The following is a 24,774-nucleotide window of genomic DNA, read 5'->3' on the forward strand; positions in this document are numbered from 1 at the left end:
TAAGCATCTGAGGAACAAAGCTTTTCAGTGTGACTTTGAGTGAGGTGCTTACCTGTCTACCTTTTGTTCCTAAAAATGAGAAAATGTAAGGGCTGAGTGAGATTACTGCTTCCTATCCACAGATAGCTGGGGCAGGATCCCCAGGGGGGCTTCTGAACAATATAGATTCCAGGGGACTCCCCCCAGAGTGCTTTTCATAGGTCTGGGAGCCTGGTTTTTGAAGTTTTCCAGATCATTCTGAGAGGATTGTCAGGCCTGGGAAGCAGTGGGCTGGTTGGCTGAGGTCCTCTCAACCCTTATTCTGGGATCCTGATTAGTCTTCATGTCTCTTCTTTTCTTCTGCAAGGTGGTTATTTCAAGGTGGAACTGCAGGCCCAAGTTCCCTGCCCAGTGGGTGAGCTGATGACTCTGGGCTTTTCATTTGAGGGCAGAAACCTAGAGACCTGTGGTCTCGTTATGCTCCTCCCCTGTGACCCTGGGCAGGCCCGTCTTGCTCTCTGCCTTTCTGCATCTGTGAAAGGAGGGGCCAGGAATGCCGGGAGGCTGGGGTCGGAGTGACAGTGATGCTTGCGGACCCTGACTCGCCGTGACACCGTTGGGACCCACGCTGGTTATGTGGTTCTGTCCTTCTGATCTGAGCCCCATGGCCGCTGCGGGGGCAGGGCATGAAGCATTAGGCTGGTCCTGGCAACATTGTGGGAGGAGCAGAGGGGAGCCCGAAAAGGAGACCAGGAGTAAGTGGTCAGTGTTTTTGGCCATTGAGATGGGAGGCGGCACCCCAGGGGGAATCACAATATCATCATGCCGTCGAGTTTGAAGTCTCCTTAGGATCTTCTAGCCCAGCGTGTGTTAGCCTCCACATTAGAGAAATTGGGGGCCAGATGCTTGGCAGGGGTCTGTCCTGTGCATCGAGGGGTGTTGAGCACCAGCCCCGGCCAACATCCGCGCACACAGTTGTGACACTGGCAGTGTCTCCGGGCATCACCAAGTGTATCACCAAGTGTGGGGGCAAAATGGCCTCTGGTGGAGAACCACAGCTCTATCTAGCCAATGGCCTTGTTTTTAGAAGAGGGGAACTGATCCATGGACAGTCACATACTGTTCAGGGGCAAAGCCAGGCAGGGGCCCAGGGGCTGACTCACAGCCCAGGGCTTCCCCTGGTCCAGCCCTAGTGTGAGGCCTGTGTCCTCTGTCCCACGGCCCCCGGGTCCTGGCTCAGTGGTCCTGCTGACAGTGGAGGGGTGCACACTGTGACATCTGTCCTCCCCTCCCTGCAGTGGTGACAGTGGGGTCCTCTCTCCCCCTCTGTCTCCATCTTTGGAATTAAACTCTTCTTATAAAAATAAATTTTTTTTCTAAAGTTCTAAGAAACGAGTGAAATTGGGGAAGAAGCACTGCCTGGATTAGCTCAACTTCCTTTAAGTACTATTTGGGAAGCTACAAGTTAGGTCAAGGCAGCTCGAGGCAGATATTGGAATTCAATTAAAGCCAACGAGTGGGGCCTGTGACCCCCATTTTCAAGGTAATTGCTTCTCGGGCTCTGAGTGAATGCAGCCGTTGCCCTGTCATTAGGCAGGCAGCCTTCTAATCGCTGCGCCTGACAGCCTCACAAGGCGGGAATTACGGACAGCTGAGGCACGCTGCACTCCAGGGAGGAGGAGTCTCATCTCCTCAGGGGAGAGAGGAGCGAGCTTGCAGCTGAGCTGCCTCAGAGAGTGAGGTGGAGCAGAACGGCGGGGGTTGCAGGCAGAAGGGCAGGAGTCTCGTCCCCAGCACGAAAGAACAGTGAAGAGACGGGCCCCAGAGGTTCTTAGTGATAATCAGTGGCTACCCCCATGGTAACAGCTTTTAGAGTTATTGGATTGGCCCCTCGGGAGGGAGTAGTAGCCTTCCCCTGGTCTGGGCGTCAGGAGGGCTTTGGACAAGGTGCTTCATAGCTACAGGCCTCAGTTTCCCCATTTGTGAACAGATGGACTAGGCGAGTTCCATATGATTGGTCCACTTTAGTCAGTTTAGAGCTCTCTAGGGCATGGAGTTAAAGGATTCTGAAGCCGTGTCTTGGCTTAGCTCAGAGAGAGATAAGAGATAAATTACTGTGTTTCCCCAAAAATAAGACCTAGCCGGACAATCAGCTCTAATGCGTCTTTTGGAGCAAAATTTAATATAAGGCCCCGTCTTATTTTACTATACTGTAAGACTGCATATAATATAATATAATATAATATAATATAATATAATATAATACTGTGTCTTATATTACTTTTTGCTCCAAAAGACGCATTCGAGCTGATTGTCCGGCCAGGTCTTATTTTCAGGAAACAGGGTAGATGTGTATGGGGTGGGCATGCCGGTAGCTAGTGGCATACTTATTGCGTGGATTACGGTATTTCTAGCGTCCCACTCCTGGTGAGAAAGGCTAGGAGCCAGTGTCAGGTTGGTGTGAGAGGAGAGGGGACAGAGGGGCAGGTGGGGGCTGCCCAGGCTTGCTGACCCAGCCCACCCCCTGGCCTTTGGGGCCACAGGAAACTCAAACATCCATTTAGGGAAGACACGCCCATAGATGTCTCTGCTAGTCGGGGCCTGGCAGGGACCCTGTTACTGCAGACCCCGTACAGTCACATGCCCTTTATTCTTGGATCCAAATTGTCGGGGGATCCTTAAAGGGTCAAGATCACTAAGCATGAGCAGGGTAATTTTGTCCCTTGGTAGCAACTTGCAGAAGGCATCCCCACGCCCATTGAAGACCCTGTGAACTGACCTTATATCATCCATTTCCGAAGCCCTTTTTTACATTGCTCGGTGCTGGCTCAAGCTCATTGAATCTGGTGGCTGGAGGGGCTCTCACCCCACTGCCCCTGACAATTTGGTTTGCATTCCCTTGGAAACCATTAGTGGAAGTGTTGACTTGATTTTTTTTTTTTTAAATGGGGGGGTGAGGAGGAGGAAGAAGGAATTCGTATCTATCTCGTCAAAAACTACACAGAGTATTTTGAAGCCATCCCTGAGGTTCTTGCATTGACTCCAGGGTGTTGATGAGCTGGATTCATCTGATTGAATCTGACACAAGGGAGAAGGATGGCGGAGAGAATGTGCCTGGGAATGTGTGCCTTTCTTTCCGCCAGGTGGCCGCAGTGGAGATACATGATGCTGGGTCTGAGTCCTGGCTCTGATCATTTCTGGCTTAGCAATCTCTTGGTCTCTCTGTGCCTGACGCCATCTCTGCACTGGGGGCCAGCAGGGTTGTGAACTCTAAAAGCTATTCCAGACCATGAAAGCTCAACCCATGTGGAGCAGTGGGCCCACCAGCCAAGAACAGCAGAAGGAGCCAGCCGAGTTCTGGGGCTGCTCTCCTCGCAGGGCAGGAAGTGTTCATTTTATGCAGTGAGGACTCTGCTTCCTCTGGCAGGCATCTTGGGTGGGCCTTGGCTCTGGAAATGCTTAGACAACTTTGCTGCGTTGAACGCACCTCATGAACCTGAGAAGTGAGGCGTTGAATCAGCTCGCTAAGGCGTAGAGCGTGATGTACATAATCCAGTTGCACGTTGTCTGCCAGTGGGGTCCTCCTTTCAGTCTCACCTGTAAGTGGTCATACCTCCGGAGCCCAGGACATGGTCATTTGGCACATGCGTGGAGGATGGGGACACGCGAATGCCCCACAGAACACATTCTTGGACATGTGCTTGTCTTCCGGCAGGAAATGTTAAAGGAAGGAGAAGAGATCTCATGGGTGGGCTTGGGTCCAGACTCCTAGCCCCTCTTTTGGGGTTGGAGGTGAAGCGGGGATAGCCTTTCACATCGTGGATGGAGAAGTCCCTACATTGGAAAGAATAGTAGGAATTGGAGGCAGGCTGTTGCAAAAGTGGGGACCTCAGGCCTCTCCTCGGACTATGGGCTGGATTCCATTTATCCCCAGTTGAAAACATGGTGCCCCTCCCATTCAGATGTCACTGTGTCTCAGCAGTTGCCCTCTGAAGTTAGGGGTATGTCACGGGATAGAAATGCAGCCTGAGGATGGCTGAGCCCTGCTTGCCCACCTGCCTGTGGAGGAGTTGGGGCATCCACATGGGGGTGGTGAGACGGCCAGGTCCCTGCCAGCTGGATACCTCTGCCTCGCTGAGGACAAAACTTTGTTTCACTGTCTATTGCAACCAAGACTTGCTAGCAGATCCCCGCCCAGCCAGGCCTGGTGTCTGCTCCTGCCCCGAGATAAAAGCCTCAGAGGCCAGCTCTGAAGTCCCTGCTTCCTGGAGCCCGCCAGGCTGCTCCTGACTGTGTCTTCAAGTCACCCAGAGGAGACCTCAGGGACGTTCTCTAGCCGAGCAGGGGGTGCCCTTGTACTCGAAGGTGGGAAGAACATGGAGGTTTCCTTTCCTTTGTTGCAAACTCCTGCTTGGCGTGCTACGGCAGAAAGCACCTTCTCAGTCTTAGAAGTTCAGCAGCTTTGAAGGCCACTGTTTTCCAAGTTCTGATTCAGCCGCAGGAAACCCCACTGATGCTCCTTGCCCTAAATAACTGTTCTAGCTGCATCGAAGTGTGCGTGAGAGAGGCGGCACGTATCTGGGAGGCAGACGGTCAGTTTTGGACAGAGCCACTCTGCTGACTGACTTCCCAGCCTCTCCAGGTAGCCCTTTTCCAACATTTTCACTTATTTACCCAGCAGGTGTGCACTGAGCAAACATGCCAGGCACCATTCGACGTGCTGGGATGGATAAAACAAGGTCCCTGTCTTCCTGGAAGTCATACGTTGCCAAGCATCGCATAAACGTGAAAAAACGAATAGTTACATTTGCCGGCCAGATCATTTTTGCTAATGTTAACTGAGCACCTACTTTGCCTTTACATGTGCTAATGCATGTAATCCTTACACAAGTTGAAGAGATGGGCTGCATTCAGCCCCCATTTTGCAGACGAGGAAACTGAGGCCTGGAGAGATCTGCTTACTCATCTAAGGTCTCAGCTGATAAAGGAGAGCTGGACGCCCACCTTAGTCTGCCTGGCTGCAGAGTCTGAACTGTTAGAACTCGTAGAAGGGAGACCTGCTCTGAGCAGGATGGTGGGCGGCCTGGAGAGGAGGTGGCATTTGAGCGGGGGAAGGTTGAGCCTAGAAGGTTGGGTCAGAGGGCAGGCCTTACCTACTAAGGTAAGAATCAGGTTGTCTGGAATTATTCACGTGAGTGTTTCCATGGGTGCAAACCTTCACTAAGCAATTCCTCTAGAAACAGAAGAAACAGAATTGGTGGTGGTGGTGTTGTTTTAGCCTTGTGTTCCCAGGCAGCAAAGAGACTTGTGTGAAGCCATCCTCCCTTCCTCTTTCTCTTCTCCCTCCAGTGCTCTTATTGGATTAAAGACCTCCATTCTTGCTTTCTAGGGTTTTACTAAATAGTAGTTAACACGGGCAGAATTAAAGGGTCTACCAGCAGCTGGTCTGAAACCACAGGGCCCCCAGCGGGGACTTGACTGGGCATCTGGATAAAGTTGGATGGCCCGACCACACTAAAGAAGACTGTGTGGTCATTAAAAAGCACACGCTGACTTGTTCATAGCACTCTTAACTTAAAACGCCAATTGTGTAGCAGTAAGGGTACCAAGAGCCCATTTGTATAGAAATACATTTAAAATGTGTCGATTTTCATAAAGGAAAACACAGACAAATAGATGACCAGTGGGATCTTCTAGGGAGTGGGACTGAAGCATAATTTTTTTAGAAACTTTTTTTGGTTTGTACTTACTTTTAGTATTTTCTGACAGTGAGCATGTATTGTTTTTGTAATAAGATACAAAAGTCAAAATTTTAAAACAGAAAAGGCGGAGGAGCTCATCTGTAAGCTCGTGTCCCAGAAAAGCCCGAGTCCCAGCTGGGTGGGTTGGATCTCTCCTGGGCTCCTAGGACGCCAGCCTTGGGGCCCCTGGACGTGGTTCCTGCTTGGGCGTCCCGGCAGATCTGGGGTCGGGCTGCACCGCACCAGTGCCTGCCAGCAGCTTCTGTGTACCACCCAGGTCCTGAGCACAGGTCCTCGCCTTGCACCCAGAGCTGAGGAGTGAACCCTCTGCCCAGGAGTGTGGTGGTGGCTGTGGTGGCCGTTAACTCTGGGGTGGGCAACGTTTGCAAATTAGCTGGGAGAGAGCGGGGCCTGTAACCCCTGACCTTTGGAGCCTCGCCGCCAGCCATCACTGGGGCCCTTCCCTGGGTCCTGCCATCTGGCAGCAGTGGCCAGAAAGCCCCAGTTCACACTGACAGGAAAGCTTGTCGGACTTTTGCTCTTTGTCCTCCCTTCCCCCCAGAACTCTTCTTGCTTTGGGGGTCTCTTTAGGCATATTCTCTCGGTGAGGTTGGTGGTTGACAGATCTGAGTCCAGACCCCACTTGCGAGTGATAGGACTTGGCTGGAAACTGGCTGCCTCCTCCAGCTCCCCAAGTGGCAGTTTGCCATCTGTAAAATGGATGCCCTCCTTCCTTTGCCAGGTGGTTGGAAGGGTCAGAGATATTTGGAAAGTGCCCAGGCATTCATTAATGTCGGTTCCCTTCTCCTGTGCTCCTTGAGAAGAATGATGTGCGCACAGGTGCATATCAGCATATCCACGGCCCCAGCCACTCCTAAGAAATACTTCGATCCCTGTGAAGTATTTGGCACAATCTTAGGAATGATAAGATAAAAGGCATTTAGTCCTGGCTGCTGGGGAGAGACCTAAGGCCGCCCAAGCCAGTCCCTTGGGTGTGGGAGGGAGACGGGGACGAGAGGCCCTGAGGCTGGTGCTGGAAAGGGATGTGGCCTCTGGAGCAGGGGAGCAGAATCTGATTGGGTTATCGTTGCTGTTGATGGAAATACTGAGTTAATCAGGGCACGATATTGGAGCAGAGGGGAGCTACTGTGAGCCCTCTGGTAAATTAACTCCTGCTATGAGATCACTGAATGAGTAATCTGCCTCAGAAGGGCTGGTAAGTGGCAGCGCTGGAGTGTGAATCCTGCTCTGTCTGGTTCCAAAGTCTCCACTCTTCTCGTTACCCTGTTCTCTACTCCGACGTCCAGTGGCATTAGCTCTCCTGTCACTGCCACCAAGCTCCTCTTGCTCATGGGACTTGGCTGCGGTGGCCTGGCCCAGCTCTGTGCGGCAGGCCTGGAGTTCCTCAGCGGTAGGGAGCCTTCCCCAGGCTGTGGGCTCAGAGTGGGGGTGCTGGCTGCTAACGTTGATGGCGTGTAAGCCTGAGCAAACAAACGTGGGCTGCTGGTAGCTTAGAGTGGATCCCCTCCGCTGAGAGGGAGCCCTGATGATGTGTAGTGTTTTTTCGGTTGTCTTCTAGAAAACGTACCCATTTTATTGATGCCTTGCATACTGTGTAGTTTTTAAATGCATGCTTTATTTATCTTGGGCTTTTCAACGTATGTGAAGAAATTCTATCCTGAATTGGATGGGCGGACGGGTGGAGTGTTTGAGGACATAAATCTTGTGTCTAAATTGCAGTCCATTAACAGACTTCCTTCAGCAAGACAGCATGTGGACTGAGCTGGGGAACAAAGGCTGTGGGGGACGTTTGTCCCCCGCCGCCACCTGAAGGAGCGAGAGGGATGGCCTGTGGCCTGTCCTGCCCCCTCCCGCTCCGCTGTGCTTACCACCAACTTCATTGCAGCAACAGCAGCTCCAGGCGCAGCACCTCTCCCACGCCACGCACGGCCCCCCGGTCCAGTTGCCACCCCACCCATCAGGCCTCCAGCCTCCAGGGATCCCCCCAGTGACGGGGAGCAGCTCGGGGCTGCTAGCGCTCGGTGCCCTGGGCAGCCAGGCCCACCTGACGGTGAAGGATGAGAAGAACCACCATGAGCTGGACCACAGAGGTGCGGCCTGGGGCTGGGGGCAGCGGGCAGGACTGGGCTGGGGGCAGGGGTCCTGCAGGCCCCACTGGGAGAGGACACAGCAAATGCTGTCACCCTAGGAGCAGGAGTTAGCAAACGATCCGGAGCCATCTCTTGAATTCCTGGTGCATGGAAACCGGAGCCCTGTCCCCCACGCCTGCCCCCCAATCCCTGGTGTGCACCCCGAATTCTCTGCCCTGGGAGACATGCTGTCCATGCGTCTCAGAGTGCCCTCCTGTCTTCCAGCTACACCTCCCATCCTTAAGGGCCAGTCCTGGTCCCATGCTTTTAAGATGCCTTCCTGGCCAGGCCGGGGCTTTTACAAATTCCAATAAGAGTTTGCTGGGCAGGGGGCGGGGCGGCGGTTAGCTCAGTGGGTTAGAGCGCGGTGCTCTTGACAAGGTCGCTGGTTCAGTCCCCACGTGGGCCCCTGTGAGCTGCGCCCTCCACAACTAGATGGAAACAACTACTTGACCTGGAGCTGATGGGTCCTGGAAAAACACACTTAAAATAAAAAAAAGTTTTTTAAAACAGATAATTTAAGAGGTGGGGTCCCAAGAGCGAGCCCTTTGTGGCTGTCCTCTTGTGTCCTACCCCTGGGAAACTGTTTTGTCCTCACCAAGATGGTTAGTCCTCCAGGGACGGCCACGTTCCTGGGTGTTTAACTTAGCGTCTGCATCTGATCAACAGCAGGTGCCTTGGAAATGCTAAGGACTGTTAGTTAACTGTCTTTAGTAGAGGTAGTGATCGCTGCTGCAGCGGGGTGATGGGAAAGACCTGCAATGAGAACGTGTCCCCACCCTCCCCCGGCCCTTACTGTGGGGCGCAGGAAGCGACACCAAGTGAGCCTCAGGAAGGCTCGGTTTGGTTGGGAAAGGGGAGGGCCTGGCTTCCTGGCAGACCCTTTTCAAAAACTGCCACCCTGTGTGGTCTGCCCTTAGGTAATTTTTTTCAGTTTTATTGAGATGTAATTGACACATAACATCATGTAAACTTAAGGTATACAGTGTGTGATTTGATTTGCTCTTAGATATTTATGGGGGGCACATGGCCAGAGCCTCTGAGCCCTGCTGTGCACCCCAGTCTTGGGTATGGGGGGCCTGGAGTGTCACCATTCTGCCCTGCTCGGGGTCACGGGGCAGTAGCAGGGCGTGGGAACCAGAGACGTCAATTGCTGTGTCTGCCGCAGGATGGTCCCCTCTGCAGGGACGCAGAGGACGTCCTCACAGAGTCAGGGCGCTAATGCCTGACTGGGCAAACAATCCGAGGCTTCAGCTTCCAGGGGCTTCATGGCAGAGAAACAGAGAACCGTGTTCATTAAACAACAACAAACACCACTTCCACAATTTCTTTTTTTGAAGCAATAATGTTCTCAGTCCCAGATCCTATGGATATTTTGCGTTGCGTGATCCTTCCCAAGCTTCTGGCTTAAAAACTGCTGACCAGTAAGCAGCCTTGGTGCCCATCTTGGCATGTCTGGGAGAGCCAGGTTCCGATGGCCCCACCCAGGACTGGTGGCTGGGAGAAGTGTAGGAATTGGGGCAGTTCATTTCCAAACTGAGAAATGTCACCCAGTGCCCCCTGCCTTGCATGACCCACCGTGAAGCCGGCTGCTTTGAAAACCTGCGAACTGGCAAAGCATGAAGCCAGCTGGATAAGACTGACGTTCTTCCTTTTTTCTCTTTTTGTCTTGGGGGCCCTGACCCTCCTGTTGTCCTGGCCTTCCGTCCCTGAAGAGAGAGAATCCAGTGCGGTAAGTATTAGAACTCTGGAACCCCTGGGGGTGTGCTTGGGGTGCTGGGAGAAGGGGACCATGTGGTTTTTGGCGGGGCAGGAGTGTTGTCATGAAACAGGAGTTGTCCTCTGTTGAGAGTAACCTGCAGTTGGGGAAGCCTTCATCTCTCCAGCCTGTAGGTCTGTCATTTGTCAAATGAAGAGCTTGGGCTGACCAGAGAGGTCGGTTGGCCAGCCCTGGGTCCTCCTAGGGGGCCTGGACAGTGTCTGGGCTGAACGCAGGGCTTGGGGCCGAGGGGACCCACATCCTGCGCCAGGGTGCTTCCTCGCCTCTGGTTGGCTGCCCGCTGTCTGATCCTGCATCCTCCAAACGCCTGAGGTTTCTCCCTGTTCTGGGCTTTAACTTGGTTTAAGAAACTGCTAGCAAGTAAGCGTTAAGGCCAGGTTGCCAGCGTGTCTGCCAGCTCTGAGATTTATTGTAAATCTTTCTGATCACACCAAGGCTCAGAGGTTCTGTTTCAAGTCAATAAGCCTTCTGAATAAGTGCCGTGGAGTCTGGATAAAAAAAAGTCCGCTGGCGATTAACAAAGCTATTTTATTCCTCATCTCTGACCGTGTACCTGGGGCCATCTAATCTGTTAGGATGGCTTTGCTTCTTCTTACGTGTTAAGTCGGACTTGGAAGGTCAGGCAGTTACTGACCATCTAGACAGAAGCTTCAGCTCCTCCGTCTCCACCCACCGCTCAGGCGGACCTTCTAAACCTCCCTTCAGCGGCGTGCTCATGTCCCCTCTCAACTTGCCTTCACGCTCAGAAATCCAGGTCCACATTTGGGCCCAGGAGTGGCTAGGCACGTAAGAAACGAATAACTGAAGCTGAAAAACCTTGCTGTTGTCTTGAGTGTTGATCCCTAAAAGGTGGCATTTTTGGAGAGGTGGTTTGCGTTAATAATAGGAAAGGGCTGGGCTGGATGCCTCAGGATTTAGGTCTGGTCCTAGCTTCATGCGATGCTGGGTAGCTCTCTTGGCCTCTCGGAGCCTGCTTCTTTGCCTACCATCTTCCCACCAGCCAGCCTCTCAGCTCAGTTAGTAGGAAGACCTCTGAACAGGACCCAGGACCCAGGAGGTGAACCTGTTATCGGGCCTGCTGCAGAGCGAAATGGCTGTTTGCAGCCCAGCACCCACCCTGCCTGTCTTCACATCTCCCTCATCCTCATTGCTCTTGGCTCTTGGCTTTGTGCCCTCATTTAGGAAAGCTTTCTGCTGAAAGAAACCACGGGGAACCCCCAAGAGCTGAGCTCTTCACTCCATAACCCTTGCTGACACCCGTGCACACCAGACCCACAGCGCAGGGGCCAGGCTCTGGCCCTGGGAGAGGCCGGCGGAGTGAGCCACGCTGCCCTCCTGGGCTGGGGGGACCCCTCGGGAGGCAGTAGGGCCAGGCACATGTGGCGATCGTGTCGGAGGGGAGTAGACTGAAGTACTCAGCCCTGTGGAGACCAGGTTGTCAACAGATGTGGCCGAAGCCCGGAAAGACAGGGCCGAGTCGGGGTGGGAGGGGGCGGCTGGATGGGCTGGGAGCTGTCCCAGAGGGGTTAGTCTGCAGTCCAATTAGAGGTAGCTTCATTCATATTTCCTTGCCTCGCCGAAGCAATAAAAAATACTTAGTTTTTTGGCCGCCTGCCAGCCAGAGGCGGGCTGGATCGATGCCGCTAAATGCCTGACATGACTCTCTGGGAGCAGCAAGGGTTTTCAGCCTGACTGCATGAGAAGAAAGAGCTCGCTGTTCCCCGAGCCAGCTCTGGGTCGCGAGGAGAAACACGAGCAGCCGCACGCCCTCTCCTCCCGCCCTCCCGCCCACCCGAGAGGACAGGGGCTGGAAGCATTTCTGCTTAGCACGGGGTGGCCACCTTTGGAGGAAAGGAAATGAAATGACGGGGATTTTTCTGCCTGCGCTCAAAGCAGCAGCGGCGGCCGCGGCAGCAGCTAATTGAATTGCGGCTGTGCGCACGTCTCCGCCACTCTTGCTTGGCTGTGGGGAAGGTTGAGCTGCAGTTCCATTATAACCTCCATTTTTTCTTCAAGGCTTGATAACTCTGCCATTTTAATTTGCTTCAGGCAGAAACTTGGCAGGGAAGGGCTGCCCAGAAACCGGCTTAGCAAAGGAAATTAAGTTCTGTGGCTGGTTCCCGCACAGTTCCCCCCAACCTCTGGCACTGGCCCCCCAGGAAAGTGGGGAGAGGGGAGGTGCGGGCACATCCCACCTGCCTTTTGATGCTCTCTTTTGAACAGATGTCCCTCTGCCTCTCCATGTGGCCTCGTCATGCACCTCTGCGTTCATGGGGACGTTGATGGCCTGTCCCTTCCCTCCGGTTGGACTGGAAGCTCCTGGAGGGCAGGGCTGTGCCTGTTCGTCCTCCACCCTGGCACCCCCCCCCCCAGGCCCGATGCAGGGCTGGCACTCAGAACAGGGGTGGGTGGTGAGGGAGTGAGGGAAGGTTAGGGTTTGGCTCTTAGGAGTAAATCCCAGCAGTCCCCTGAGGGCCATTGGTTCTGACTTTATTCTCCGGGCACAGAGGTTTGCTGGCAGGTGCTTCTCCTGCCCCCCAGCCTGGAGCTGAGAGCCACCGACACCACCTGGAGCCCGCGGTTCCTCCTCGGTGGGTGGCTCGCTCCCCTTCAAGACAGCGAGCGTCCTCCCCAGGCCGCCTGCGAGGCTTTTGCTGCCTTGGTGGTTGGCCCGTCTTCCCGCTCCCCAGGCCTGGAATTCCAAACTGCTCCTGTCCCTACTTGCTTTACAGTTGAAGGAAGAACTCATTAGGCTCTTCCAGGCCTGAGTAACTTGGGTTTTCTTCACGTTGCCTCCCACTGGGCACACTTCTCGACCTCCTTCCCATCATGACAGGAACAGGGAGGCTTGTCCCTGACCATAGGCCTTTTTCCTATCTTGCAGAGAGAAGGGCAATGTTACGATAACATTGTATTTTCGGTCTCTTTATAATCATGGCATTTCTCCAAAGTGGCCGCTGGCCGTGCAGTGGAGTAGTCGGGCGTCACACAGAATGCCAGGTTGCCACCTTCACGTGGAGGACCTGGGGGCAACCTGCCGTTCTCCTTTCCTGTCAGTCCCCCCATTCCTGTTGGCGTCAGCCCATGAAGTATTGCACATGGTACTAGTTTGTTGGCCCAGATCCATCTTTCAAGGCTCAGTGCAGATTCTGCTTATCCCTTCTTGGAGGAAATATGTATGACAGGCACAAGATGGGGGTGAAGGAGACAGATGTGACCCGTTCCCCCCCAACCCTCGTGGAGTGTACAGTCTCACAGGCCAGAAGGCAGACAGCTCATGACAAGGTTAATTATTTAGTAGCAGCAGCTTTAATACAGAGGAGAATTGGGATGCCCTCCGAGTCTTTCCCAGGGTAACCTCGTCTAGGGAGTTGGGAAGGCTTTCCCTGGTGAAACGCTCATGGAGCCACGACCTGTGTGGGACACTCAGGACACCTCTGCCGACCTCCACAGTCACCGCATTTAGCCACGACTACATGTGTGAAATGTTCACACTGTATCTCCTCCTTGATTCCAGAATAACTCAGTGTCGCCCTCGGAGAGCCTCCGGGCCAGTGAGAAGCACCGGGGCTCTGCAGACTACAACATGGAAGCCAAGAAGCGGAAGGCCGAGGAGAAGGACAGCCTGAGCCGATATGTACGTCTGAGGGCACGGCGGGCACTGCTGGGGTTTGTGTTGGGCAGGCTGGGGTGTGGGAGAACCCCCAGGACCTGAGTTCTGAGTGCGTCAGAGACAAAGGTGGGGGCAGGAGAGAGGGTCCCACGAGCAGGGGCGTCTGGGGAGAGCCGAGGGCACCTCCCACGGACAGGCCAAACCCCCGAGCTGCTGTCACGGCCCTCCCAGAATGCCCAGTCTGCTCTCGGGGACTGTGCCCGGTGCCCCACACTTTGACCCTGTGGCGTGGCATGGTGTCTGCTCTGCAGGCTGTGCAGGGGTGAGAGCCGGGGCAGGGATGCGTGATGCTGGACTGGCCCTGGTATCTTGCACCGAGCCCCTGTTCAGCGGCTTGGCTGCTCTGTGGCTTAGAACACATTGCAGCACTGCAGAGTCAGCTGCATTTCTGGGCAACGAGGCTAATCTTCCCTCCCACATAAAGTATGGACATGGTGAAGTGAGATTATTTCACTTCCTTGGAAATGATGGCAGATACAAAACCCACTGGAAAGAGGTGTCTGGCTGCAGAGACAAGTTAAAGGGGCTTAGAAATACAACAGGACAGGTGAGGTTGCCACTGGGCTAGGAATCACCCGGCGGGGGGCGTCTTTCGGGGGGCAGCAAGGAGAGAGTGTGGGCCTCAGGGCCCGGCCCAGGGTTCGGATCCTGGCTGGCGGAAGCAGCGTGGGGTGGTTTGTGCTCAGTTTGGCGTGGGGAGGCTGTGGCCTCTTACAGGGTCCTCTCGGTTGCAGGACAGTGATGGTGACAAAAGTGACGATCTGGTGGTGGACGTTTCCAACGAGGTAAGAGCAGGCCCCGGCTGGAGAGCCGCTCTCGGTTGGAGGGTGTCCCCCCCCCCCCCCTGCAGGGGTGCTGTTGTGTCTTGGCTGGTGCCCTGACGTTCCTGGCGGCCTGAGAAGGGCAGTGAGGCCGCTGGAGTTGGGGCGTCAGGCTGGTTGGGAGGGCAGGGCAGGGCTTTGCCACGTGCTGCCTCGGCATACGTGGGCACTGAGGGATTTCCAGACGGAGACTCCCACAGACCGCAGGGCAGGGCCGGCTTTTGGTCCCTCTGGTCCTCTAGGTAAGCTACGTTGTCCCCCCATCCCAGGGTCTGGAGGTGGGGGTTGTGAGCCCCCGGGTCAACCTCAGCAGGGAAGGAGAAGCTGGAGCCGACCGACCCGAGGCCAAGAGGCCCAGCTGCCCAGATTGGAGTCCTGAACTTGTGTTGAATCGGGCCAGACGCCCCATCCCCACCCTGGCCTCGGTCTCCCCATCTGGGGGATGAAGGCATCGGACTAGATCATTCAGAGCTAGTCACCCCCACTTTGGGGTCCCCGGTTTCTTGCCGCCGAGCTCCTTTCCCACTTCCTTTCCACCCCAGAGCCGGAGAGACGCGAGGCTGTTTCTGTTTGAATACATATCGGCATCCCTTGTGTTTTTAGGACCCAGCGACACCCCGGGTCAGCCCGGCACATTCCCCTCCTGAGAACGGGCTGGACAAGGCCCGCGGCCTGAAAAAGGATCCCCCCACCAGCCCCGCCTCCATAGCCTCCACCAGCAGCACACCTTCCTCCAAGACCAAAGACCTTGGTCATGTATGTGGGGTCTGCCCTTGGCACTGCAGAGGCTGGGCGAGGGCTGGGGAGGGCGGGGGTAGAAGGAGAAGGTTCTGGAAAGGGGACTGGCGCTGCAGTGCTGCTAACGAGAGGGGTGGTGTGGAAAGGGCATGGACTGGCGTTTGGCCCAGGTTCAAGTGCTGGCTTGACCACTTGCTGGCTGGGTGCTAACTAGTTAATATATTTCTAAGCCTTGGTTGCTGCACCTATAAAATGGGAACAGTCACCTTGTCCCTGCCAAACAAGGTCGGGCAAGAATTGAGGGGCTGTTGGGCAGAAGATTCAAAACGGGTTGGGGCTGGCCCCAAGGCATGGCACTAGGCGCTCTGGCTGGCTCCCAGGGCCCAGCTCTTCTTGGGTGAATGAAATCTTCAAGGCTTCTCTTGGTCTCTGCACCTTCCCTTTTCAGAATGACAAATCCTCCACCCCTGGGCTCAAGTCCAACACGCCAACCCCGAGGAATGATGCCCCGACTCCAGGCACCAGCACGACCCCGGGGCTCCGGTCCATGCCGGGCAAACCTCCGGGCATGGACCCGATAGGTATAATGGGTAGGCACAACGGGGCCGGGCCGCTGGGGGTGGGGTGTGCCCAGGGCTGGGCTGGGCTGGGCTGCTCGCAGAGACCAGGGAGCGCGTCAGAGCTGGGGCTCATGCAGGGCCTGCCTTCCAGGGACTCCACCGTCAGGTTTGAGGAGGAGATATTGGCCTGGTGTTTCAGAGCTGATGTCCCGGCTTACTGGGGGCACTGCTGGGCTAGGCGTGTGGAAGGAAATTCAGACGGGTCAGGACACCCCCGGTTTGTTCCTCCCTCTATCATTAGTTCTGAGGCTCGGAACCACCCTTTCTTTGGGCTTTGTGACCTGATCTATAAAAATAGGTCGGTGCTTCTCTCAGTTCGAACTTTCTTGGACGATGAAGATGGGGATCCCAGCTAGGTGTGTTCAATCTGGGAGGACTGCCTGGAGCAGGCAGCTTGAGAATGGAGGAAGGATGGCTGCTGGGAAGGGAGCTGACCTGGTGGCCTGGGCTCTGTCCTGCAAGGAGGGTGGGCCCCCCCACTGACGCCGGCCTCCTTGCAGCCTCCGCCCTGCGCACGCCCATCTCCATCACCAGCTCCTACGCGGCGCCCTTTGCCATGATGAGCCACCACGAGATGAACGGCTCCCTCACCAGCCCCAGCGCCTACGCCGGCCTCCACAACATCCCGCCCCAAATGAGCGCCGCTGCCGCCGCCGCCGCCGCCGCCTATGGCCGATCGCCAATGGTGAGCTTTGGAGCTGTACGTAGACTTTTTGGCTCCTTTGGTTGGGGGGGGGACTGGCAAGGAGTGGGGAGCTGCTGAGGGTGGGGGGCACTTCCAGCACACCACCGGGGACCTCAGAGTCATGGCCAGGCAGCTGCCAGGCAGAAAGCCACACAGTTGGGGATCAGCGGGCCTGAGTCCCAGGCTGCCCACCCATTAGTCGCCATGTGACTTCACGTACTGTGGGCTCCCCGGCTGCCCCTTTCCACCGGGGACGTCAGGCTGATCCCCGACTGGGGCTCCGTGGGGATGGGAGCCCCAGATGAGTCAGGTGCCTTCACTGAGCAGGGCTTTGGCAGGTGGCGCCGCTATTATTGATGAGTGGCCCGGCTTAGGTTGTTAGAGAGGAGTCCTTTTTCAGGAGCCAGTTTCTCTCCCTACCTCCTGTACCTGGGTTGGTCTCCTCTCCACATGGCAGGCCCACGGGGACACTGCAGAGAGGCTGCAGTGAGGTCGGGACAGCTCTGCCTTGTGGAACAGGGAGAACGGAGGCAGGGGGTAGAGGATACTGGTTCAGAGGTGGGAGGTCTGGGCTGTCACCCAGACGCCCAGATGGGGCTGTCACCCCATCCCTGCCACCGTCCTGGGCAAGGCACTCGGCTCTCAGGGGCCTGTGTTTCCTCTGAAACAGTAGGCTCGGCTCTGCCTGGCTGTCTCCCAGGTTCTGCAGAAGCAGTGCTCTGCGGGCAGGACCCAGGAAGAGGAGGCGGCGGCCAGGGTGGGGGCTAGGTGGTGTATCCCTCACTAAGGGCTGGCCTTGTCTTGTCTTCCAGGTGGGTTTTGACCCTCACCCCCCTATGCGGGCCACGGGCCTGCCCTCAAGCCTTGCCTCCATTCCTGGTGGAAAACCGTAAGCTCTGGCTATACTTACTGCGTGCTGCTTGGGCCGGGCAGGGGAGAGCACCCGACCCCCGGCCCCTGCCCTGGTGGACCTTCTCTTGAGAAGGTGTCGGCCCTTTAGAGGTTTTTCTAGGCTAGGCTGCAACCCTTGGAAACAGCCGCCTGGCCATGCACCTGGTCAGCCCCTGGCTCCCTGTAAAAGGGGAACTGAGTGCAGTTTGAGGGTCTGATCACTGGGCTCTGAGGGACAAGAGACGTTGGGGCATCCCAACCAAATAACACGGTTGGCCTTGGGACTCGTTTGGATTCCACCTACTTGAAATGTCCCCAGCTGGCACCCATAGCAGCCTAAAGCCGCAGGCAGACCACGCCGGCTTACCCCCCCATCTCTGATGTGTATTCTGCGATTCATTTGGGGGCGCAGGTGGAATCCTCCCACCCCAATGTGCTCCCACGGGCTCCAAAAGGACAGGATGGCTTTCTGCTGGGTCCTTTCCAGAGCTGGGGTGTTACAGATGTTACAGATGGCGGGAGAGGGTGTCCCAAGGCCCAGGTGGGGCTAGTGACCTGGTTCGGAGCCAGGATGTATAAGAAGTCAAGGCTGGAATGCTAAGCAGTCCCCACGCTGGTGGAGCCTGGTCAAGGAGGTTGGGGTGACTGGGTTTCCTAAGATTTGGGGTGTGGCTGGAGGCAGGGAGGACCGTTGAGGGTGGTGACGGTGGGACTGGGCAGAACAAGTGGGAACTGGGAGGACGGGGGACATCAGAAGTGATGGCTCTTACCCTTTCAGAGCGTATTCTTTCCACGTGAGCGCTGATGGGCAGATGCAGCCCGTGCCCTTCCCCCACGACGCCCTGGCAGGCCCCGGCATCCCACGGCACGCCCGGCAGATCAACACACTCAGCCATGGGGAGGTGGTGTGTGCCGTGACCATCAGCAACCCCACGCGGCACGTCTACACAGGCGGCAAGGGCTGTGTGAAGATCTGGGACATCAGCCAGCCAGGCAGCAAGAGCCCCATCTCCCAGCTGGACTGCCTGGTGAGGACCCCGGGCTACGGGCACCTCCTAGCTGGCGTGGGAGAGGTGGGTGGCCTGCGCCAGAGCCAGAGCCCTGTAGGCCTGGCCTGGCTCAGCCCTGCATTGGCTGGGTGACTCTGGGTCAGCTGGCTCACCTCTCTGAGCCCCCATTTTCCTGTATCAGTGGAGATGATACTGACCTCCTGGGGTTTGTGAAGAAATGCATGACAGATTGAAGGGTTGTGGACGAGCCGTGGGGACGGGCTGGCAGCTGCCAGGAACCAGGGCAGGGTGTGAGCAGGGGCGTCAAGGGTCACTGCTGTGACTGCTAATCCCTGGGGAGGGCAGGCCGCACTCAGCTCTCACCCTTCCTTCCTCCAGAACAGGGACAACTACATCCGCTCCTGCAAGCTGCTGCCCGACGGGCGCACACTCATCGTAGGCGGCGAGGCCAGCACGCTTACCATCTGGGACCTGGCCTCGCCCACGCCCCGCATCAAGGCCGAGCTGACGTCCTCGGCCCCCGCCTGCTACGCCCTCGCCATCAGCCCCGACGCCAAAGTCTGCTTTTCCTGCTGCAGCGATGGCAACATTGCCGTGTGGGACCTGCACAACCAGACACTCGTCAGGTGAGGCCGTGGGAGGGACCTCGGGCCTGTCACCTAACCCTGTGTCTCAGTGTCCCCTATGTGGGGCGGGCACAATGCTGCACGTTCCTTGGAGTGAGACGCAGTGCAGTGGCCGCAGCGCTGGCCCAGACTTGGCTCTCAGTACACCTTGGCCGGCTTTGTCTGTCACGGTACCGTTTGACGGTATATGGCCTCCGCCCCTAGTCACACAGGGTAAGGAGAGGGACTAAGAATGCACAGCGAGGACACACAAGTGTCCACCTAGGGAGGTCCCTTGTTATCCATCTGTCCCTGGACAAGACCCTTGAGTGGAGCGGAGAGAGGCCAGGCCTGGCTCTGCTGCAGGCTTACTGAGGGGGCCATGGGCACATGGTGCACACGCTTCTGGGCCTCAGTTTCCTCTTCTGGTCAGAGGCTGCCGGCTTGGCAGTCAGTGGTTCCCCTGCGCTCACCCTTCCTCCCCACTTGGCCTTCATAGGCAGTTCCAGGGCCACACGGACGGGGCCAGCTGCATAGACATCTCCCACGATGGCACCAAGCTGTGGACGGGGGGCCTGGACAACACCGTGCGCTCCTGGGACCTACGGGAGGGCCGGCAGCTGCAGCAGCATGACTTCACCTCCCAGGTGAGCCTCGGAGTCTCTTCCCTTCCCCCAGTGAGCGTGTTTCCTTCTCTCCTGGGTGTGCTCAGTCTGGGGACAAAGGGCATCTCACCAGGTGGTCATTGCTAATGGACCTGGGACCAACCTGAGGCATCTGGGAAGGCTTCCTGGAGGAAGCAGCAATGAAATGGAAATGACAAGGCCTTGGATTTGGACATACTGCTCAGATTTGATTCCTAGCTCCTCTCCTCTCGAGCACTTTGGCCTCAGTTTTCTCATCCTGGGATGGGAATGATAGTAGCTACCTCCTAGGTCTGGTGTGAGCACCGGAAATGGTCCTTCTGAAAGCCTTAGCCAATTTGGCTCATAGGAAGCATTCTGTAAATGCTAAGGTATTAGGATTTTTTGTTATTTTTATAACTTATTTTGATGTTTTAGTCTTATACATTGAATATTAGGTTGGTGCAAAAGTAATTGCGGTTTTTGCAGTTGTTATTAACTTTTTAAACCGCAGTTACTTTTGTACCAGCCTAATATGTTATTTACTCACTTTTTTTCTCAAGGAAAGGCAGAAGTCATACAAACAGATTAACTTGGAAACTAAAACATCCTCTGCCCCCCTCTGAGTTTGAATCCTGACTCTCCCGCTTTATTTTCTGAGCCTCGAGCTCTTCACCTATACAATGGGGGTGAAAAAGTGACATATCTTACCCCTGGGCTCTTGGGCTGAGGGAGAGGGGGGTTTGGCTTTGCAGGTGGCAAGTGGGGAGGTTAGATATGGGGAGGGCGTGGTGGGTCCCCAAATGGTGGGTCCTCGGAGCGTAGAGGAGGCTGAGCTCATCCCCCTCCCGCCCGCAGATCTTCTCCCTGGGTTACTGCCCCACCGGAGAGTGGCTGGCTGTGGGCATGGAGAGCAGCAACGTGGAAGTGCTGCACCACACCAAGCCGGACAAGTACCAGCTGCACCTGCACGAGAGCTGCGTGCTCTCCCTCAAGTTCGCCTACTGTGGTGAGCCCGGGACAAGGGGAGCGCACAGCCTGGGCTGCCCCTGTGTGTGGATGAGGGGTCTAAAGCTTACAGCAGGAGCAGAGCCCTGACGGGAGCCAGGCCTCCCGACCCCGACCGCTGACCGTTGTCCTCCCATCCCGGTCCTTACCACCCTTGTCCCCCGAGGCAGGTGCTGCCACAGAGTACCGAGTTCTGTAGTTCTCCAGACAGCCGGCCAAAGCCCTTCTCTGCTGGCCTGGGGCAGACGAACAGCACTGTGGTCCCTGCAGGCAGTTGCTCCAGGCACTTAAAACCACAGGCTTTAATAGCCGAGGGCCCTGAACTGGAATGTCTGCTCCTCTGCTAAGTAGCCCGAGACACATCTTATCCTCTCTGACTGCAGTGGGTTTTTCCCTGTGCCCTGGGCATAGCACGGTGCCCGCCACGTGGGTTTGGGGCACGTAGTGAATGCAGGCAGAGCCCTGGCAGAGTGAGAGTGCCCACTGACTGCTGTCCTCCGTGGTGGCTGCAGGCTCAGCGCTTTGCCATGTGCGGTATTTCTGCCATCTTCCAGTGGAGACGAGCAGAGTCAGTCAACCTTAGTAGCTTTGAAAAGAACCTTTTGCACAAGTGTAATTGCTGCAATTCACTGCAAATCTTACCTTTTTTCTGTCCCAGCCCCTCCCGCCCCTCCCCCTGGATTGCAGAGAAAGGCGGTCTCTGGGTGTCCATGTGTCTGTTGTGTGTCTCACTGGCACGTGGAGAGTAGGCTAAGTGCTGGTTAGTGTTCACACCATGTTTCCATGGCAGCCGGCCACCTGTGGGGCCGGTCTTGCTTTAGAGGGGCAGGCCACCGTCTGACACTTCTTTGCATCCCACCTGCAGGCAAGTGGTTTGTGAGCACTGGGAAAGATAACCTTCTCAACGCCTGGAGGACACCGTATGGAGCCAGCATATTTCAGGTACCAGCCACCGTCCGTGGGCCCCTCTTGGTTCTGCCCAGTCAGGGCCTTGCCCTGGTAATGGGGGTGGGACGAGCGGGAGGCAAAGCGGGACCTTCCAGCCTCGGCCCCTTCCAGCACCTACCTCATGGGGCTGGGTCTGAGGTGGGTTCTCCAGAAGCGAGGACTTGGGCACATCAGCGAGACACATACTCTGCTGCTAATGGCATCTAACCCCCGAGGGCGAGGGCTTTTAGGCAGGGCGCTTACAGGATTTCTAGAGCAAAGAGGAGTAAAAACATGTGCTTGGCTGCAGCCTCGATGCTGTCCTTCCCAGGAGCTGTGCCGGGCAGTGGGGCAAACAGGGCAGCTTTCCTCAGGGTACTGTTACCTGATGTTCGAGTCAGTTCCTGTTTAATTTCAACACTGCATTGTAAGGAGAGAGGCAGCGCAGGAGAAAAGGGGTCCAGGAAAAGATGAGAGGGGAAGATGCTTTTTATGATTTTTGAAATCTGGGGCCCGACATACTACATACTCCCTTACACACACACACACACACACACACACACACACACGGTGCCCTCACTGCCATCGAGCCACACTCTGTATCCGTGCCTGAAACGTCCAGCACTGGGTGTGTCACACACATAACTTTCCAAGTCTCTCTAGTGACATGGTCGGCTTCCAAACTCGGTGCCGACACTTTCCTTAGCTCTGGCCTGCTGACTGCTCCCAGCTCAGAAGTGCTTCTTCCTGCTTGTAAACCCAGCAGAGAAGCTCACGCCAAGGCATTCTGTTTTGATCCTGACAAGTTACGTTAAAGATGACAGTGACCCCTGTCAGTGAGCTCCTCCTTGTGGAAAAGCAGGTAGAAGGGGCGTCTTAACTCAAAGCACTTCTCCGGGCTGCATTTGACGCCCGGCTGTGTGTGCTGTGCGCTCCAGGGCGGGGAGGGGCGATTTAATTCAGAGCGTTGCAGTGGTGTGCAGGACCCAGAAAGTGATCCCTGCCTTTTTTCTCCCCGCACCTTCCTGCCTCTCCTGCTCCAGTCTAAAGAATCCTCGTCTGTCTTGAGTTGTGACATTTCGGCGGATGACAAATATATTGTAACAGGCTCCGGTGACAAGAAGGCCACGGTTTATGAGGTCATCTACTAAACAAGGACTCTAACAGGGCTGTCAAACGCTGGGAGAGACAGACTTGGCTGTGACAGGGAGACGCCGGTGAGGGGTCCGAGGATGGCGGGGCTGGGCGAGCAGCCCAGCAAGCGAGCATTGCGGGGCTGTGCTGTGGCAGCAGGGAGGGCGCGCCCGGTACGTCCCGCCTCCAGGCACAGATGGATGTGTCTCACGGACTCCGACGGATTTCTCTTCTCCTCTCCTCCTTCACCATCCTGGCAGACGCTACAAATAGATTTATTTGGAGGTTCGTGGCTCCAGCTCCCCACAGACACCCTCCTGAATCTCTCTGTTTCCTTCCCCTTTCTTTTGACCTGTCCGCCTGCCCTGGGTCGGGGACACTGGAGTGGACCACATATCTGTGCTGGGGTGGGGCGGGGGGGATCTCATTTTCTCACTTGTGCAGCGCACAAGGTTTGTGAAAAATGTAAATAACAGACTCCTATCTCGGACTGGTCAGCGGGGGAGGAGGCCCCTTCCCACCGGAAACGCTAGCCGTGTATTTCGCCTGCTGTATTTGTAACCCACTCGTGGTGGTGGCTTTCTTTGTTTTCTTTTTTTTTTTTTTTAACAGAAGTTCCCATCTGGGAAGGGGAAGCAGGGAGGGGAAGCAAAATGGAGAAGGGGAGGAATGGGGAGAGAAATCCTGGGGTAGAGGAAGGGAGCTGCAGCTGGTAACCAGACTGACCATCAGGTGCCCCTGGAATGAGCGTGCCTCTGGTGTCCTGGGAATTCCCAGGCGGGTCAAGGTCAACACCACACAGCCTGGCGGACAGTGCTTGAGTCGGGCCAGCCTGGGCTGAGGGCCACAGAGACCGCCAGGTTTTTCTGTGGCCTCCCGCACTCCATCTGCCTCTTGCCCTCTTGTCTCCCTCTCTCAGGGGTCTGACACTTGGTCACTCTCCCCTCCTGGACTCGGTCTCTCTTTGGTGCACGCTCAGTCATCATGTTGAGAAATGGAGTTCAGAAGAACTCTCTTTCCGGCTCTTCTTACTCTGCAGACACAACCTAAAAAGGACAGAAAGTTAGAGGAAAGCATAGCAATTCAGCTCAGGGAGCTACCAGAGAAAAATAGCAACTGATGTGGGTGCTTTTTTTCTTTTTTTTTCTTTTTTTTTCTTTTTTTTTTAAATTGGAATAAAAAGAATTAGAAGTGATGTCCTTTTATAAAATGCCTTCTCCCTTTTTCTGCCTGTGACCCCTTCCTCTCTCCGCAGAGGGGAAAATGTATTTAACCTGCAGGGTTGAGTCTGAATGGGTTACCTCCCCCACCCTCCCCTGGCAGGGCAGCGGGGGCTGAGGGGCCTGGGGGGACGGGTGGAAGTGGGGGCACCTATGCTGGCACACTGTGGTGACTTCTTACAGCTCTCAGTCTCTCTTGAGCCCAAACAGGTTACAAGTGGAATATTGTCTCTGCAGGTACCACTTTTTGGTACCAAAATGTTCTGAGGTATTAGGGTTTCGTTTCTTTCTTCCTCTTCTTTTGGTCTTTTTTTTCTTCTTTTAAGGAAAAGTTAAAGACCGTTGTGAGTCCTGGTGGTGGGCTCTCCATGGATGTAGCATATGGAAGATAATTTTTATACTGCATTTGTATGGCTTATTTTATAATGTGTTATTCTGTCTGGTGAGAAAGAAGGAGGGGCTCCAGTGAAAACGTCCCGTCTTCAGTGATCCTGCTCCTGGGCCAGCAGCCCCCCCTGACACGACACGGAGGCGGCGAAGATTAGCCAGGCACCCCGTACCATTCTGAGGTTGAGGGAGAGGCTGGCTAGACTTTCTGTCTGTCTGTCTGTCTGTTTTTCTCTCTGTCTCTCTCTCATCTGCCACTCTTGTTAAAAGGCTGTAGCCACAAGGGAGGGCAAGGCTAGAAGAAAGTTGATTCCTGAAGAAAAAAGAAAATGAAAAGTCATTGTAATGAGCTGTTTTTATATTTTTAAAAGTTACTATTTAAAGGTTGGCTTGATTGTTGTGTTTTAATTGCCTTCTGGTTTGTCACACCTCCCCCCAAGAACAGAGCTGGGGCCACTGTTAACCTTCACGTCCTGGATCCTGGGCGATTTCCTTTGTAAACATGAGCTTTTCTCATTTCAAAGCACTTCCCACCCTGCCCCTCCTCCCACGCCCAGTCTGTGCTGGACAGTGAAGGGGAGTGTTTTTACAGGGCACACATCTGATGTTGGCCGCCTCAGTCTAAGCCCCGGGGAGTGATGGGGTGGGAGCTGGGAGTTCCTCAGACCAGATGGGCAAGACAGAGTTCCCTGAGGGGAGGGCTGCAGGTTAACTCCAAAGTCTTGTACAGCTGTCAATGCAGAACATTTTGGGGGGAAAAAAAGAAATGTGAACAAGTGAAA

General features: G+C 55.5%; 1 protein-coding gene across 15 annotated transcripts in view; it reads left to right on the top strand.

Moving 5' to 3' along the window:
- The window catches only part of TLE3 (TLE family member 3, transcriptional corepressor), a 47,271-nt gene extending 22,896 nt beyond the window's left edge, over positions 1 to 24,375 (top strand). For 2 of the 15 annotated variants that reach the window (XM_081049993.1, XM_081049996.1), the window contains exons 7-20: positions 7,627 to 7,831; positions 9,586 to 9,602; positions 13,168 to 13,287; positions 14,058 to 14,108; positions 14,748 to 14,900; positions 15,331 to 15,472; positions 16,003 to 16,202; positions 17,000 to 17,076; positions 17,857 to 18,151; positions 18,467 to 18,714; positions 19,193 to 19,340; positions 20,175 to 20,325; positions 21,190 to 21,266; positions 22,295 to 24,375. In XM_081049993.1, the coding sequence (XP_080906119.1) occupies positions 7,627 to 7,831; positions 9,586 to 9,602; positions 13,168 to 13,287; positions 14,058 to 14,108; positions 14,748 to 14,900; positions 15,331 to 15,472; positions 16,003 to 16,202; positions 17,000 to 17,076; positions 17,857 to 18,151; positions 18,467 to 18,714; positions 19,193 to 19,340; positions 20,175 to 20,325; positions 21,190 to 21,266; positions 22,295 to 22,402 (1,992 nt within the window). In that variant the 3' untranslated portion in view covers positions 22,403 to 24,375. Of the gene's footprint in view, positions 1 to 7,626; positions 7,837 to 9,585; positions 9,603 to 13,167; positions 13,288 to 14,057; positions 14,109 to 14,747; positions 14,901 to 15,330; positions 15,473 to 16,002; positions 16,203 to 16,999; positions 17,077 to 17,856; positions 18,152 to 18,466; positions 18,715 to 19,192; positions 19,341 to 20,174; positions 20,326 to 21,189; positions 21,267 to 22,294 lie in introns of all 15 variants that reach the window. The other 13 variants (XM_081049997.1, XM_081049988.1, XM_081049999.1 and 10 more) reach the window with 9 other exon arrangements.
- The last annotated feature ends 399 nt before the right edge of the window (positions 24,376 to 24,774 follow it).

The sequence above is a fragment of the Rhinolophus hipposideros genome (genome assembly GCF_964194185.1).
Source record: "Rhinolophus hipposideros genome assembly, chromosome: 5".
NCBI classification, from domain to species: Eukaryota; Metazoa; Chordata; class Mammalia; order Chiroptera; family Rhinolophidae; genus Rhinolophus; species Rhinolophus hipposideros.